The 18478-nt window shown below is 45.6% G+C and overlaps 1 protein-coding gene across 2 annotated transcripts in view; it reads left to right on the forward strand.

Moving 5' to 3' along the window:
- ZMAT5 (zinc finger matrin-type 5) overlaps positions 1-18478 on the forward strand; it is an 87933-nt gene that overhangs the window by 37078 nt on the left and 32377 nt on the right. For both annotated transcript variants that reach the window (XM_086943224.1, XM_086943225.1), the window contains 2 exons: positions 12586-12648; positions 15100-15180. In XM_086943224.1, the coding sequence (XP_086799350.1) occupies positions 12586-12648; positions 15100-15180 (144 nt within the window). The remainder of the gene's footprint in view (positions 1-12585; positions 12649-15099; positions 15181-18478) is intronic.

The following is an 18478-nucleotide window of genomic DNA, read 5'->3' on the forward strand; positions in this document are numbered from 1 at the left end:
CGGTTGCCTTCGCCTCACGCACTCTTTCCAAGTGTGAACAGAATTATTCTGTCATTGAGATGGAGGCTCTGGCTGCTGCGTGGGGTGTTCACCATTTTCGACCCTACCTATGGGGTATTCGATTCAATATTAAGACTGACCACAAACCCCTTATCCGCATTCTTTCTCCTGGGGGGGGCTTTTGGTTCTCCAAGGTTGGCGAGGTTGGCTTCCAAACTCCAGGAATATCATTTTGACGTTTCCCACATCTCTGGTTGGAGGAATTTCCAGGCTGATTGTCTGTCTAGGTTGGCTGTTCCGTCTGGTGCTGATGTTGGCTTCAGTCTGGAGAGTTTTGATGAGAATGTTGCCTGGATTGATGACGTTCTTCTACTAGCTGAGCGCTCTTTCTCTCGGTCTGAGTGGGTGGATGCCTTGTCCAGGGATAGTGTCTTACAGGAAGTCATCCAGTTGATAAAACTGGGTTCCCGCAGGGAGAGCTGTGTCCATGTTTCTGTTCGCCCTTTCCTAAAGGTCATTGATGATTTGTCTGTATGCAATGACAATGTTGTAATGCGTGGCGATACATTTGTGCCTCCTGCTGATTTGAGGTCCAAACTCATTTCTTTAGCCCATGAAGGTCACCTTGGCCAAACCCTGACACAACAGCGTCTCAAGTTAAACTTCTGGTGGCCCGGTATGGACTCTATGGTGTCTTCTTGGGTTGAAGACTGTCATACTTGCAAGGTAGGCGAGAAGAGACTGAAAGTTGCTGTGGGGTCTCAGATGGGTGTGTTGCAGTTCCCTGAAATCCCGTGGCACACTATCTGTTTAGATTTCATAGGTCCCATGGCCGAGTTACCTCTTTCGCAGAGGTTTGCTGTTGTCATCGTAGATTGCCATTCCAAATGGTTGTCCGTGGAGTTCATGAAGGATATCACTACGGACACTACCATCAAACACCTGAAATCTTTATTCTTTATGGAGGGTTTTCCAAGTGTTCTCATAACTGACAATGGCACTCAGTTGGTTTCGCATGACATGCAAGCCTTTTTGGCTGATTGTGGTATTTCTCACCATAGGACTTCTCTCTACAATCCCCAAGGGAATGGCCTTTGTGAGCGCCTTAATAGATTAGTGAAAGGCACTGTTCAAATGGCCCTCTCCAGCAGTTCTTCTGTCTCTTCCCTTGTTCGTGAAATGGTTTATGCGTATTGTACCACTCTTCATGCCTCTCAGTCCAAATCTCCTTTTGAAATGATGAGGGGTAGAGTTCCCAGCACCAAACTGATTCCCTCTTGGCTCAAGGACATGGTTTGCCAGTCGGTTTTGGGTAAGGTGTCGAGAGTGGTTCCAGGGGTTCAAAAGCCTCCTGGTAAGAGTTCCGTGGGTCTGCCTGCTAAGTGTTCTTTAAGTATGAGTTCTGTGAGCCCACCTACTAAGGGTGTTTCTGGTAATCTCCCCATAGGGGACCTGGCTCAGGGGGTTCATAAGCCTTCTGGTAAGAGTTCTGTGTGTCTGCCTGCTAGACTTGTTTCGAGCAAACTCGCCAAAGGTGACCTTGTCAAGATTAAGTCTGGTCGTGTTTCGGGTGGTTTGTCTAAATTCCGTGGTCCCTTTCTTGTAAAGATGGTCTATCCTCACTATGTTCTCTCTAATGGGGAAAAATGGAATTTAAGGAGGGTTGCTCTCTATCAGAAAGCCGGCACTGGTCCTGTTTCTGTTTCCTCTTCTTCCTCTGTCCCTGCCCAGGATCCCTCATCCTCTGGGTTCATGTTTATTCCCTCTCAGGATCCAGCTCCTGTTGTGTCTGCTCCTGTGGATGCTTTGGTGCGGGGCGATGGTGGTGGGGTTGCTCCTGATCCCGTTGTCTCTGGTTCCAGCCCTCCCTCTGATCTCAACCCTCCTTTGCCTGTCCCCAGGCCTCAGAGGTGCCGTAGACCCCCTGCACACTTGAATGATTTCTGTTGTGATTAGTTTTAGAGGAGTGACGTGTGTTCCTCTCAATGCTTAGTTTTCTTTGATCATTTGCTCAATTTGTATTGCTCATATCGCTAGCTTCCTTTAGTTCTGGCTAGCTTTCTTTAGTTTAGGTTTAAGTTTCCTTTCCGTGAAATGGTTCCTTTATGTGTTAAGTTTCCTTTTCATGACATGTGTTTTTTTTATTCTACGGGAGGAGATGTGTTGTATACTTATCTTTCCTCTGTTTCCATGCTGTACCATGATTCTTACCTGTGTCCTGCATTCCAGAATGTAGATGGCTATGCCTCCTCCTAGTGTTCTAGGTGGTGACAGTTTGTGCCTGGCCAGCTTGTGTCGAGGTTGTTTCCTTCTGCTTTCCTGCAATAAACCAGCTGTGGTTCACCTGTGGTCTCCAGCTCATTACTACACCCCCCATATATATATCCATCCCTCCAAAAGACTATAAGTCACACAGGGTTTCGAGCTAGGACTAATAGTTCTTATACCCTCATCTGTGATGCTTATTTGACCCACAAGCTGTCTGCCTCCTCTGAAGGTTGGTAGTCCTGGCACTGTTAACCTTAGGAACCACAGCCAAAACCACTTCAGACTAGGCTCCCACCATTCATAAGCAGTCCCGGTCAGTGAGGCTTCTTTCCAGATCCTCAGCTGACCGGGTCAAAAAGCCTACTGAAGGAGAGAAAGAGCCCACAGTGGTCCCTCTGAAGAATGCCCAATACGAACATTTCTTGAGGCATGGGTCCAACCACTTACTTTCTGTGTGGATGTGATTTGCAACACTGGCCCGGCATAATTTATGATATAAGAGGATCATGCCATTGAGAGAAAGGATCAACTGCAAAGATGTCCATGCAATGTTTAAGTTCATATTGTTTCTTGGATTAGTGAAAAGCAGGGCATTATAGGAAAGAATGGAACAGGGTACTCCTACAAAGGAGCCCATTTTTATCACAGCACTGTACAGTTTACACTTAGATCATTGCTGCTTCTAAGATTGAAAAGGACCTGTTACATGCTGGTGCAGCATGGGAGTGCAGGGTTCAGAAGGAGGTGGTCCACATATGGACTCATTAGTATACTGATGCCAGACTGTGAAGATCTCATGGCTTGGGCACCGTGGTGACCTTCAGGCAGGTCCTTAAAAGTATTCCCTAGGACAATCTTAAAATAACAAAGATACAATTTTCAAGTAAAGATTATGACCCTTCATGTATGCAACTGCCTGGAGTACCAGTAAAACATTGACCTCCGCCGAATTTCTATGTTGGATTTCAGCTCAGGTCACACGGTTATAAGTTTGAAGGCTCACTGGGTTTTATGTGTGCCCAAACATTTGTTTTCTAACAGCTGAATATAAAAATAACTATAATTCAGTTGCATTTACCAGACTGAGGACTCCAAGGCTAACCCAAAGACATTATTCTGAGAGGTCTGAAACAGGGGGTTATGAATCTTAAAAGTTTTGCTGTCCTTTCATTACACCCATGTGGTTATTTTGGAAAACATAAGTGGTTTAAGGGACCATCCGGTCCATGGCTTTCACTCATTGGATGCGATGTGATGCTTGACCGAAGACCTGGCAGTAAGGGATACTGGAAGGCCGCACCACCTAGCTATACAAATTTGTTATCCGTGAAACGCAAGTTCAAAGTTGCCCACCTCTTTAGTCCACTGCCATGGGACTCAAACAATTTCTAAACGATATCTAACACACAGAGAGGCAACATAACACAATTTAAAGCATCAATGCAAATATAGTAGTCTGATCCAAATTCTTTCTTTGTTTCCTAGTAGCAAATCTTTTAATCTTGTCTCGTCGTCATACAGAGTGCCAAGAGATGTTACAAAACCAGCCGAAACAGCCAACGCGTTTCGCCCCACAGGGGGCATCCTCAGGGCTGTAAATACAATGATCATACTTGTGACCAGTATAATTATTTGTATACATATGTGACATATATGCCACAATGACATTTGTTTAATAATGATTACATCATCCCAAAATTATATTTGACACCACACGTCTATAGATTAAAAAAATCTCTATATTTGTCAAGAATTAAGAAGAAGAAAGAAAACTGGAGAGAACAAATCAAAGCAAAGAAAGAGAGAAAAAACCACCGAAAAGTGTATGCTGACTCTTGCCATATATATGTAAATGTAAATGTGTTTGTATTTATATAGCGCACTTCTACCCTGAGGTCTCGTAGCGCTGTATTCATACCGCTGTGGAACCCTTCCTGGCTTTCCTGTGAAATGTCCACTCCTGGGCACCCCCAAGGTGAAGCCAGGCATCCAAGCGCTGCTGGGGCCGTTGTGGAGATTAAGCAAGCTATTGCCCAGAGTCACCGAGTGGGACCCATGATTAGACTAGGCACCGAGGCGAGAATTATCAGGTCCGGGGAGATTGAGTCCAAGAGCCGCCGAGGCAGGGATTGAACCCTGGTCCCGGGCCAGATCTCTGCATCAGGGTCTGCCGCTCTAACCATTGAGCCACCCTTTAGAGTACAATCCTAGCCCAGATCATGTCTTTATACAGCGATCATATAGCCGTGAAAAAGACCAGACAAGATTAAAAGATTTGCTACTAGGAAACGAAGAAAGAATTTGGATCTGACTACTATATTTGCATCAATGCTTTAAATTGTGTTATGTTGCCTCTCTGTGTGTTAGATATTGTTTAGCAGATGCGATGTGATGCAATTTTAATTCAAGGTATAACTCTGTCTGCCCTGCTCATACACGGTTGGTATAGGCAAGACATTAGCCGTGCACCAGAATACTTTTATTTCCATAGTATGGGATTGGTGAGAAAATTACATGTGAGTTAGATCCAAATCATTTTTAGATGAATAATCACATTTATTCATCACCTGGCTTTTATTCCCACAGTCAGAACATCTTTACACAAACTGGTGCAAATTCATATCAGGAGCTCAGCCATAAAGCTCAAGATGGCCCTAAAAATGTTATCTGCAAAGCTTCATGCTAAGAAGTACAGGAGGCACACTATGTAAAATTTATAAAACACCAGTTTGTGTCATGACCTGCATTATAGTCTCTGATCGTTCTGTTGATTATTTTAAAATGAGTGGTTGGTATGTTTTAGAAATAATACAGAGCCTGCTGTTCTTTTTATACAGAATGACATTAAGAGGAACATTATGATAGCCTTTGTGAGTGTTAATATAAACTTGAGAAGATACAAAGCAACCTGATATTATGCCCTGCGTCACCCGATCACTCCACCACTGGGGTATGACGTTTGCCTATCAAGCCCCTCACTGCTTAATGCTACCCTGCTCCTCCTGGCCTCTGATTCTCAGATATCTGTGACCAGAATCTTAAAGAGCCCTTGTTTTCCCAGGCACTAAAAGTGCTAAATTGCCCCCATTTCACAGCGGGCATTGAAGAATAAAATAATGCACTCGCATAGAAGCCTGTAAAAGAAGACCTTTTCATATCACAACGTCACTAGATCTGTAATCAATCTCTTTTCCTTTTGTTTTACTGAGCTCCAAGATGCACTCGTACTAACTCCTTTCTCTCACTCTTATACACCCTACAAATGTCACGTTAGATACCTCTGTTATCTATAGACCCACGAGAGTCCTCTATTTGTTAAAGTTTAAGCCAGCTTTCAGTTACATATAGTTTGCAGGCTCAGAAAGAATGGCATCTCTCTCGCGAGAAGCTGTAGTGTACTTGTTTGACTAGCCAGCTCCTTCCTCTGGTCCAACATTTTAGCTTCTTAGCAATTATTGCCTAATCTAACTTTGGAGATTTCAGGTTGCTTAGCTCACCAGCCTCAGCATCTCACAAACACATAAAAATAGGTGAAAAAAGACAAGGCCGTAGTGCTTGAAATAGGAGAAACAAAGATGGCATTCTGGGTCATCATGGCTGTGGAAACTGAGTTGTAGTCCCGGTACACACAGGGGTTAGTAGGCGGCAGTTTTGTCAGTTGACGCCTTTTTATCACAGATGTTCCAGGGCCTAATGGTTTATTGGACCCAAAGGCCTCAAGGACAATTCTTTAGCATTTGATCACCAGGGAAGCGACGCAGAGGGAGCCAAAACGTACTCAGGTAGGTAGTATGGGGCTAGAGAGTCAGAACTCAACATATTATACGTAATATATCGCTCTTCCAACCAGTGCTTGATCTTTGTCTAAATAAAAATACTTTATTCTACATCAGTGTGATACTATACATATAACAACACAGAACAAGATATCAATACATTTACTATGGGGCAGAATGCCAGATGCAAGGTTAGCCCTCTGGTAATTTCTGCAGACCTCGCTCACACAGACTCTTCTGGCTTTTAGATCGCTGTCCTGTCATATTCTGGGCCTAGTAATCGAGGAAATACCAATTTCTGGCAGTTATGGCCCCTCCCTGAGTAACCCTAGGGCTGTTGGGCTACTCAACACTAGTGCCCTACACAACTCATGGTGTCTTTAGCAGTGATTTCTTTACTATTCTTAGTATGTCCTCTCCCTACTTAGATGTCCATGTGAGCTTACTCTGACTGTGGTCTCTGCCTCTCCTACGCTACATATTCATGCAGGCTGACACCTTCACTTACAAGCAATCCACATTGGGAAGTGAGGGACAAAGTGGCTTCGGCAACGAGGGGATGCCAGTTTTATTCTTTTAGCTCCATAGGTAATTTCAGATGTCATTGGAGACAGCCACAGGCTGTTGCCCTGTCCCAAAAAGAAAATCCCACCCCTACAATCAACCCTCTTTCGACAATATTTCCTAGCAGAATTGATGGCTGCCTCCATCCAACTTTTCCCCAGTGGATGGATCTCCATGAAACTCTCCATATAGGTTGCCAATTTTTGTGTTTACAGATGGAAAGTGAAAAGAACACTGTGGGATACCTTGCAGTGTTTTTTTTGTAGGAGAAATTGAAGATTCAATTCTGATCTGACAAACCTAGTTGTCATCCAAAGATTCTAGCCTAGGCAGGCTGGTTTAGAATACTTCTGTATAATTGTTTCTCTGTTAATAATACGTTACCCCCATGTTGTTGGTTGCCAGGTGCATGAACAGAAATTGTGATGCAAAGTGATCGTGGTGTAAGGTGTGCCAGATCCTACTAAGTTCGTAGACTTTAATTTTGTTTTATGTCTTAAGAACTTGAACTAGGCTCATTGGTCAAAAGGCTGTTAGAGCAGACTTTACGTTAGTGGGCATGTGATGTACTTTGATGAATCATAGTCGTTTTATTCAGTAATTTTAGGCTGAATATGTGATGTCCTTAGCATTGCTGTTGTGAGGATTATGGTGAGAATTTTGAAAGAGACAGAATTTATCAGCTTGTAGAAAATCTTGAAGATTTGTGGTGATTAGTTTGCCTTATCATTAATCTTTATGGTGTGGAAGAGCGTTTTGACCCTGCTTGATGATTTAAGTACATTTTACTGTGCATCTTATCAGTGGTAGAGTGGTATCTGCCCCAATAGTGTTCCAGATGTTGATTTAGTCTTTTTTCAATTGGCTAGTATTGGAATGCATTATTTGTTTTATTTTCATGTGTTTTGGTTTTTCCATTAAAGGGACACTGTGATATCCTGTTTCCTAGCATTATTTAGGCCATTGATATGGTCAGGAAAAGTGAAATGTTGATGAGCATTCTTCATCCTTGTAGCACCATGATAGCTTTAGTGATAGGAAAATGTTACATGAAAGGGGTCCATGGACAGTAGAGAAGGTTATATTACTTCTCAGATCACCTCTTATATCACCTTCAGTGCCTAGGCTGATACCTGTGGGTGCATTTTGATTGCAGTTTTTATGAGTTATATGGTTTCACACAAGGTAAATTCACCTGCTTTGTTTGCAGAAATCACATCCTTTTGCCTGAGCGAGATTAATGTGAGGCCACAGCAACGGCTGGTATTAGTTCTTGTTCCTTTTAATTTACTTACATCACGTTTTTATCCCTCGATCTGTTTATGATAGTGTCTTTATGTTATGTTATGTTAAATTGCGTTTGTATAGCGCTCGGCTACTCTAAAAGAGTGTCCCGGCGCTTTCCACAGGCAGCTCAAGTGTAGAACAACATAGCAAGAAAAAGCAGACTCAAAAGAAAAAGAAACCCACCTAAGCAGAAAGATTAAAAAGCCAGGTCTTCAGATTTTTCCTGAATTGAAGCAGATTGGGGATACTGCGTAGTGCCAACGGGAGCGAATTCCACAGCTGGGGGGCCTTGAGGCTGAAAGAGCGCCCCCCAATGCGGGCCTTCCTCACACGCGAAATCACAGCAGTGAAGAGGGATTCAGAACGCAGTGAACGGGCAGGGCGATAGAAAGCCAGTCTCTTCTGCAAATATCCGGCGCCTGAGCCAAACAGTGCTTTGTGCACCAGCGTCAGGGATTTAAACATGATCCGCTTCCGGATAGGCAACCAGTGGAGCGTCTGCAACCGCCCAGAAACTCGTGCTCGCCTGTGCAGACCAAAAATCACACGGGCTGCAGAGTTCTGTGCCACCTGCAAGCGTTGGACCAAGTAATCCGGGAGGGCTAAGAAAAGGGCATTGACATAGTCTAGCCTGGATCCGATGAGTGCCTGCACCGTAATCCGCTTGTGCTCCGCAGATAATAAAGGAAGGAACTTGCGGAGCATCTTCAGAATGCCGAAACAAGTGCCGGACAGGCCGAGAACGTGCGCTCTCAATGAGAGCTTGTTATCCAGCTTAACACCAAGGTTCCTGGCAACCAGAGAGGATTGTGCCGGGGGACACATGGCAGCCGGCCACCATTGCCGCCACTCGGGGTCGGTGGCACAGCCGAAGAATAAAACCTCCGACTTACTGGAGTTGGCCTTCAGACTGTTCTGCTGGAACCATCCGAAAACCATGCCCAGGCACTCCCGAATTCTCTCCCCATCAAATGGCTGATCTTTGCCACATGTGAAGAGGAGTTGCGTGTCATCGGCGTAGGACACGATCTGGGCTCCGTAAGCCTCCACCGCAGCCGCCAGAGGGGACATAAAGATGTTAAACAACGTCGGGCTCAACACAGAACCCTGTGGAACCCCGACTCCCAATGGCGGCATCTCGGCGGAGCTCTGGGAAACACAGATCGTCTGGCGGCGGCCATCCAATAAAGATGTGAAAAATTTAAGCACCGTCCCCCCTTAGGCCGATGTCATAAAGCCTGGCGAGGAGCGCCTCGTGGGGGATGGTGTCGAAGGCCGCCGACCGGTCCAACATGACTAACATGGCCTTGCCACCCACATCCAAGGTCTCCCTGATGATCTCTGAGACCTCCACCAACGCCGTTTCCGTACTGAAATTCAGACGGAAACCGGATTGGGATGGATGGAGCAGATTGTTGGATTCTAAGAAGCTCGACAAGACGCCATGGACATGTTTCTCAGTGATCTTCGCCAAAGCCGGGAGAAGTGAAATTGGCCTTTAATTGGCCAAAACCTCGGCATCAAGACCAGGCTTTTTCAGGAGGGGGATCAACATCGCCCTTTTCCAGGTGCGTGGGACACTCCCCTCCCTCAGGGAGGCATTGAGGATCGGGTTGACCAGAGGGTTCACCACCGAAGCCATCCCAGCCAAGAATTTGGCAGGGCAAGGGTCAAGTGGCGAGCCAGATTTAAGACTGGCCAGCAGCGCCCGGGACGCATCACTGGAGACAGGTGGAAAGTCTACCAGCACTGCCGTCGACGTGGACGAAGTACCATGTCCTGCCCCGGGGCCGCGACAATCCTCCTCCGAGCTCTCCAAGAAGGAGGCCTGAATCGCCTTGATCTTGTCGGTGAAAAAAATGGCAAGGTCACACGCCCACGCATCTGGTGATACTGGCGGGGGTGAGTAGGAGCTAGGGGACGTGAACTCCTTCACGATCGTGAAGATCTCCTTACAGGAGTTCGCCGACGCCTCAATCCTCCTGGCAAGGTATTCCCTCTTGGCACCAAGAATGTCACGGTGATAGGCCTTCACAGCCGACCTGTAGGCGAGTTTAGCCTCCCCGTCATATTGAAGGCGCCAGGCCCGCTCAGCAACCTTGCATTGGCTGCGAGCCACACGCAGCGCCTCCGTGAACCACGGCGCAGATTGCCGTATTGCCGTGGACCGAGGGGTTGCCATTGGGGCAAGATCGTCCAGCCTCTCGGTAAGCCACCGCTGCAAAGCCTCAGTGTCTCTTTCCGGATCCCCCGAGAGGTGACAAGGATGTTCCATGAGCGCCTGCTCCAACATATCAGGCGTCACTCTGTGCAACGCTCTCGAGGCTGATCTAGGCACCGTGGGGGTGCAGTTGTCAGACCGCCCATTCTCCAACACGGAAAACCCAATCAGCCTGTGATCCATCCAGAGCACCGGCCGCGTTTCAATGTCAACAATTGGGACTGACGAGAACACTTGATCGAGGGTATGCCCTTTCTCATGTGTAGGCCCTGACACAAACGGTGCCAGGCCAAGCGGAGATGTAATATCCAGCAATTTGATCCCATCCGGATCGTCCGGAACATCAAGATGGAAATTGAAATCGCCTGCCAGCACGCAGTGCTGTGCAGACAGCGCCAGCTCCGAAATGGCTGTCTGTAGGTCCTCCCAAAAAGAACCCACCGGGCCAGGTGGCCTGTAAACCAACAGCCCCTTAAGCGCTTGACCCGGAGATAGTCTGAGCATAAAGGCAAGGGACTCGGAGCCCTCGATGGGATTCACAGGAAGAACTGAGCAGGAAACGTTCTTCTTCACCACCACAGCGACTCCACCCCCCCTTCCCTTAGCTCTATCCTGCCGAAAAATGTTATAACTTGAAGGAATAGCAGTGAAGATGTCCGGGTTGGACGCCTCTCCCAACCAAGTTTCGGTCAGAAGAAGACATAGAGGATTTTCCCTGACCAGAAGATCGTAAATGTGCAGGGCGTGGCTTCCTACAGACCTCGTGTTAAGCAGCAGGCAACGATGTTTCACACGCGCCTCGGCGGGCCTATGGACGCTGACCGGTGTCCCGGTAGGCGACCAGCCGCAGGCCGGACAGCGCCGCTTGCCCTTATAACGCCCCGGAAAAACTGAGCGACACGAGCAAGATGAAGTATGCATGGCGCGTAGCGTCGCCGAAGTATAGTGGATCATCCTCAGCCGCGTCTGACCGGACCGGCGTCCTCCGCCGCCCCGCCGCCTCCGGGACGCTGACGGGCGCAGACGGGCAGGACTCCGGCACGACTCAGGCTAAGCGAAGGCGTCCACCTGCGCGTCCCGCTGCGCGTAGGGAGCGACTTTAAATAGGCTCTCCAGTGAGCCCTTGGCGCGCGAGTCAGCATATGGATGGATGCAGCATATACCTTTGGACCAGCCCACTTCACCTCGAAATGCCCTTCTTTGTCATGCAGTATCAGCCTGCCACACAATTTTGTGGCTTGTTGCAAAGGTTTTATATGTTGCTACATCTTATGCTTGCTTACTTGTTGTTCTTCGGTTAATGCTCGCCTACTAGTGCACACACTATTAGACCTGTCATGATTTCATCTCCATACAGCTCCAAGCTGTCCACCAAAGTTCTTGCTTCAAGGACTGGCCTCTTCTCTTGGGGCTGAGACTCACACATTTGGTATCTGCCTGTTTTCCTGTGATTGCTTGCCTTTCCATCTCACCAGTTAGGTTGTCTCTTCCACGGTGGACACCACCCCTGCCACTGTTCAATCACATCATTCACTCTCAGCATTTCACCACACCACTGATGTCTGGAATGCTGAGAGTAAATGATGTAACAGAACACTGGTGTGTGGTTTGTAGTGGGAGCTGGGAGAGAATTACAGTTGGAGGAAGAATAGAGCATTAACAGGACCTACCCACTGTGAATGTAACCTAAGGGTCTAACATGAAATAAAGAACTTACTTCCTGCCTGAGTGGCTCCACTCTGTTGTATAAAAACCCTGACCTCTAACTACAACACTCACCTTTCCTTTCTTCTGGATTTCATTCTTGCAGTTCATTTTATGGTCTCATCTCATAGATTTTGTTTGTCTAATGGTGTGACAGTTGTCCACAAACCATTTCTGTTGTCAAGGGAATTCTATGTGATTACATTGTTAATATCATGGGTGGTTTGGGAAGGATTTGGTGTTAATCCTTCTTCTATGTTAGTAGGCTGGGTATCTGCAGCTTGATTGCTTAGTTCTTGACCTGTATTGTGCCTTGATCATCTCTCTGCACTTTCTTTTGTGGTGACAATGGCCGTTCCCTGCCTCCGCTAGCCTAGAACCAATGGAACTTAGAACTTTGGTAGTCTGGATTCCGAAGATATTGAGTTCCGGTACCACTGGTTGATCACCCTGAGGCCACTAGACTGAGGTACTTTAGTGCACTGTCTAGAGATTTGTCACCCAACCCTAGGTATGTCCAGGTAATGCAGATCTTTAGACACTGCTTCAGTTCTGTGCTCCAAATGATGGTGTTGCCGACTATTCATTGTTCACAATCTAGAGCATACTAACTCTTCGTGAACATCAGTTTTCTTGTAGCGTGTACAACTCCATCCCACTTTATCTTCTGACTGGTCATATTCCAACTTCACCCTGTGCTCCCTAACCTCTCAATCCTTCAAGTATTATATTTGGGTGTTGATATAGATTGACCTTTGTTCACAGATGCCCCTGCAATCCTCGCAGATGAACAGGATAAGAAGCCATGCCGGAAATTTCTACAGACAGGTATGTAATGTTTTGCTCCATTACATTCTTGCTCTCAAGTGGTAAGAATTGCTCTTTCACTCACTGAAAAGGAAGATAGCCCTTGGTGCGAAAATGTTCACATCAAATTGCTTTCTATTTTCCAATGTCTTTCTGTTACCTCATCTGGCTCTCTTCCCCTGTAAGGCCTTCAACAGATCATCTCTTTTCCTTGCTCCCCAACGGTCCTCTCTTCCAACTCTCCTCGCCAACTCATTGCTATAGCTCCAATGTGTTAACTGTGTGGTCTCTCTTTCGTTTGCGCTATCTCTCTCTGCCCCCCCCCCCCCACCCCGGACTCTACCTCTAGCTTTCTCCTCCAGTCTCCTTCTTTCTCCCTGTTTCTCTTCCTTGCCTATTCCTTCACTCTCTCCCCTCTTACTTATCTTTGTGTGTCTAGCATTGATCATTCTAGTCTCATATTTCCTTCCCTTGGAATATGCTTTAACTTACCTCCCACCTTTATCAACGTATGGCATGCTCTGACTAATCTCCTTTATCATGTGACACATCAACTTGACTTTCATGCCATCAAATCATTCCTTTGGGTAAACAGTGGCTTGTTTGCTCTCTCCATCATTCTGCACAAAAACACTTGTTTCTCCTTCCTTTAAGGTGTGTGGCAGTATTCTCCCTTTTTGTTTTCTTGCATTCCTTGAGGTGTGCACTAATGAGTTTTCTTGTTTTGGGTAGTCTTGGTGCTCCCTCAGGGTGTGCAGCGACGGGTCACTGCTATTCCTAATTCACTATACATGACGACCAGTGTCTTCTATTCTCTCTCCTTAATAGTGCATGCCAGCTGATCACCTTCTTTCTTGGTGACCATGTTCCTCATTTCTTCATGATGAGCACTGACATTTGCACCCTCACAGTCTGGGTTATGACTGGTCAGTCATTTTCCCACCTCTTTCCCTTCACATCTGTCTCTATCACGAAGTGCATCCTATCAATTTGTTCCATCCCCTAATTTGCGGTTTGTACTCTAGCTGATCCCCCCTCAATCCCTTTCTAGCTTGAACTCCAGTTGATTTTCTCCCAACCAGTGTTTGCAGGATGGATTTGCTCCCACTTAAACACTCCTATGTGTACTAAAGCCTATGCTCCCTTCCTCCTTCTACTACTGAGCATAACAGTAGCTCTGTCTCACATTGGTACCGTCCAGTTAGTCATCATAGCTTTAACCAGTTAGATCTGTCCATGAAGGTCTATTAAAATCTCTGGATCTGCTTCTCTCAGTCAATCTATGTTTTTCCTCTACCATAGACTTTATTTCACCCCTACTGCTATAGCTACATTTTCCCATTCTACTGATACAAACTGCTGGACCTGTGGCTCTCCTAATGCTGATCTCATGCACCTTCTCTTTCTTTGCCCTTCGGTTTCTCATTTTTGGGGGGAAATTCGGTCCAATATCTCTCCCTTATTTAACATTGTCATTCCTTCTTCTATCCCTATTCTTTTCTCTGGGAGTCTGTTTGAATCTTTAGATCTGCCTACTCACAAACATGGTCTTTTTTGACCTTATGTTAGCTTTTCAACACACAACTCTTAATTGGAAAACTTTTACAAAACTTTCTGTCCAACACTGGTGGAATAGTCTCTGCCAACTTCATCGACTTGATATTGCTTTTGCCTCCTCTTGCAATCCAATGGTTAATAGAGATCTGTTTTGGTTGCCACGTACTACCTATTTAGACAAAATATTAGTAACAGATAATTCTTGTTTAAATTCTGAAAATTTCAAGCCTCCGTAATTATTTATTTTCTCTGTTCTTATTCTTCTGACCCTTGTTGGCTTATTGTATTTCTTAACTATAATATGATTATTGTTCACATTCATTTGTAGATATCCAATATCACATACTATTCACCCTTTCCCCCTTGTCTCCCCTTCCTCCCCACCCTTACTTCCTTATAAAAATTAAACTGCTTTCTTTTTTGCTCTTGTGCTAGCCATTTTATCGTTTATGTATCTATTTCAATATGCTCTTCTCTATATTGCTGGCCTTCTGTATTTCCTGTTATTATTCAAATAAAGCTTTTTAAACATAAAAAAGCTATGTCCAGAAAGGGAGTTTCTCCCTCAGTTGAAATGGACACTGCCTGAGCTCTTTTCCATGCTCTACACTATGAGACCAATACACACACTACAGTCCACACCCTTAAGTTTTATCCTGTTGGGGTCCTTCACCATGTATGTCAGCCCTTTGCTATGTCTCCGACAGTGGGCAATGGATGATCTCTTTCTCTGATGTCCTGGACACTATCGAGTTTCTCCTATGTGATGAGTTATTTCATCTGCTTTACGTCACAAAGTAACAAAGGATGTCTTTTTCAAAGTCCCTCTGAGTCTTAAGTCATGCTGCCTGTTGGTGTTTTGTTTCAAAGCATCATAAACTCTGGTTTTCACTTTGTCTCTTTATATCATTTCAGGTGAATGTGATTTTGGCACTAATTGCAGATTTTCCCACATGACTGAGGAGGATGTGCAACAGCTGAAGGCACAAATAGAAGGTGAGACATATGGTTGGGTCAGATTCTTCATGAACCCAAAAGGTGTGGAGGTATTGATGTGTCTCTGATTATGAATGTTCTAGGTTTCCGGGAACTATTCGGGTGCATCTGCCCACTTTTAGGGCCAAACTAGGTCCACTAGGTGATGGATGCACATTGGTCTCTACCTGACGTGCATACCTTGTATTAACTTGCCGTCACATGTTTAACCCAAATGAAAGGGATGTGCCAGGCTGCTGGCACCCCTTAATTTTTGCCATTTAGTCTAAAACTCTGGCAATGATACAAGTCCTGAATTCTCATGATCCAAGGAACACTTTTTCTTTGTTTTCTTGGCTCCAAAAAGGAGAAAAGTGGCAGGCCACATTTGAGATAGCTTTGCGGTGGTGTTTTTGAGGAGACATTTGGTTCAACTTATTTACTAGCTTTTAAGAACAATAGATTAATTCGATATCTGCTGTAGTCTGCTTGTTGCTCAACTGCTAGTAGAAAATCCCAGTATTGACTTTTATTAGAAACTTTAACTGCAAACAGGTGACATGCAGGTTACGTGTTGCAACTGTTGCCCTGCTCACTGGAAAATCCCTAGCTGTGCCAATGTACATTGTTTTGCAACATAGAGTCGTGCTGCGTGTTCGGTGATTCACTTTGCCTGTTCCTATTATAAACGAAAAGCTACAAATTGGGGATATACAATATATGAAGTGTCACTCATTCACTAATGTATCTTGTGGCCAACAGAATTGATTCATGTTTACTTCCCTTTCAAATATACTGGATTGATGCAACTATGGTAATAGAAACTTGGGGGCCGATTTAGACTTCGGAGGACGGTCTTTATCTGTCAAGGTGACAGAGTAAAATACTCAGTTGCCCTGATTGAGTATCGGTCCTCCGAATCTAGAGATGTCCGCCAGCCCAGTGGGCATCTCTTACACTGGCAGGAAACGCCATCACGGTGGTCATGTCAATGTAATAAAAGTTGACATAGGGCTCTGGGGCACACTCCCACTTATTATTATTATTATTATTTATTATTTAGAGGTTTTATATAGCGCTGGCTGGACCCGGGGGCATCAGAGCGCTTTACATATTGTGAGCCAGAAGGTAAAAACACAGGAACCCAAAAACATAGCAGTATAGTATATACACAACATATGGGGGACTTCAGGAAGATAAGTCTGGGAAGAGAAAAAACACCATACTGTGCAGAAAGTGGTAATTATAATTACATAGGCACAAAAATTAAGAAGAGCGCTGGGAAAATAGGGCAGTAAGGTTGATAAGGAAAGGGAGGGTAGGGCAAAAATTGGAGGGGGTTGGAGAGGGGTGATGAGGGCTGAGGGTTGACGACGGACGGGGTGTAAGGGAATGTGAGGGTGGTAGACAAGGAGGGGGGAGGTGATGAGAGGAAGGGTGGGTAGGGCAGGTCGTGGGGGAGGGGCGGACGAATCTACGGTCGGACAGAGGTGGCCGGTGTAGGGGAGCAGGTAGGGATTAGGATCCCCATATTTATTGAGGAGATGTAGTTTGAGTTCTTTTTTGAAGCTAGAATAGGAAGGATTGCATCGAAGTTTAGTAGGCAGGGCATTCCATATGCAGGGAGCATTGCCGGAAAAGGATCGAGACTGAGTAGATTTCTTTTTCATAAGAGGGGGATAAGAAGGAAGGAGTTAGTGCTTCTCAGGGATCGGGAGCAGCCGGCTTTACTAAGTTTGTTAGAGAGGTAGGATGGTGTGTTCTGATGGAGAGTTTTGTGTGTAATGCAGGTCGTTTTGTAAGTGGACCTACCTTCAATGGGGAGCCATTAAAGGATTTTGAGGGCAGGGGAAATGTGTTCGAATCGTTTGCAGTCTGTGATAAGCCTCGCTGCAAGGTAGAGAACAGATTTTAGAGGTGCTAGATGGATCTTGGGAATTCCAGTAAGAATGGCATTGCCGTAGTCCATTCGAGAGTACAAGGGATTGGACAGCTAGTTTGAAGTCATCTCTTGGGATGAAGGGCTTGATTTTCTTCAGGTGGCGGAGAGTGAAGAGGGCCCCTTTGGCAGAATTGTTGATGTGGACCTTGAGGGTGAGGAGGTTGTCAAGGGAGATCCCTAGTGATTTGACTGAGTCGGACAGGGATATGGAGCAGTTGAGGGCATTAAGGTCTGTGATCCAGTTCTGAATGGGGAGCTGATTGTTTTTTTGGGAAAAAAGAATAATTTCGTTTTTTTGGGCGGTTAAGTTTGAGGTGGTTCATGTGGAACCAGGCTTGAATCTTGATGAGGGTGTTGTTGAGGTGAATGATGTCGGCATGAGTTTTAATCTTATAGTAGAGTTGGGTGTCGTCGGCATAGAGATGGTAGTTGATCCTGGCTTGTTTGAGAATGAGTGTAAGGGGTTCCATGAAAAGGTTAAAGAGAGAGGGAGAGAGGATAGATCCTTGCGGAACTCCTAAGGAGATGGGGGTAGGGTTAGATAGGCAGTTCTGGACTTTGTATTTGTTGAGTGCGGTGTTGAAGGTAAGAGACAAACCATTTGTGTGTCATACCATTTAGGCCAAATCTATCTCTAAGAATCTTAAGTAGAGCAGAGTGATTAACAGTATCAAACGCTGCGGAGAGATCAAGGAGGATCAGAGGGCTAGATTCGTTATTGTCGAGTGAGTGGTGGATGTCGTCTACAATGTTAAGCATGGCGGTTTCCGTACTGCATCCTCTCCTAAAGCCAGATTGGAAGGGGTCAAGTAAGTTAAATTGTTCAATGTGTCTGTCTAGTTGGAGAAGGACACCTTTTTCAGGGGCTTTAGAGAGAAAGGGAAGGTTGGAGATGGGACGTAGATTGTTGAAATCATTTGGGTCCGCCAGTGGATTTTTGATAATGGGGGAAATTTGTCCAAGTTGCAGGGAAGAGGGGACACAGCCGGTGGCAAGGAAGGTGTTGATAAAAGCAGTCCAAGGAGGGGTGATGATATGTTTGAGGTTTTGGACAAGTTTGGAGGGGAGTGGGTCTTTGGTGTGGGAGGAAGGCTTGAGTTTGTTAATGATGTTGAAGACTTCTCTTTCAGTGACAGGCTGGAAATTAAGCCATTCGGCATAATTTTTAAGGAGAGTGTTAGGTAGCTTAGGGTCCGGGAGAGTGTGGGGCAGGGAAGGGAGAGGGAAAGTTACGATGGGTAGTAGCGGGAGTAAGGGGAGTTATGATGGAGGGGGGGTAATAAGAGAGATGTCAGGAGTGATGGTAGGGATCACAGTAGGGAGGAAGGATTGCTCAATCTTTTTAATTTTGTCAGAGAAAAAGAGAGCTATTTCCTC

The sequence above is a fragment of the Lissotriton vulgaris genome, chromosome 11 (genome assembly GCF_964263255.1).
Source record: "Lissotriton vulgaris chromosome 11, aLisVul1.2, whole genome shotgun sequence".
Classification (NCBI taxonomy): Eukaryota; Metazoa; Chordata; class Amphibia; order Caudata; family Salamandridae; genus Lissotriton; species Lissotriton vulgaris.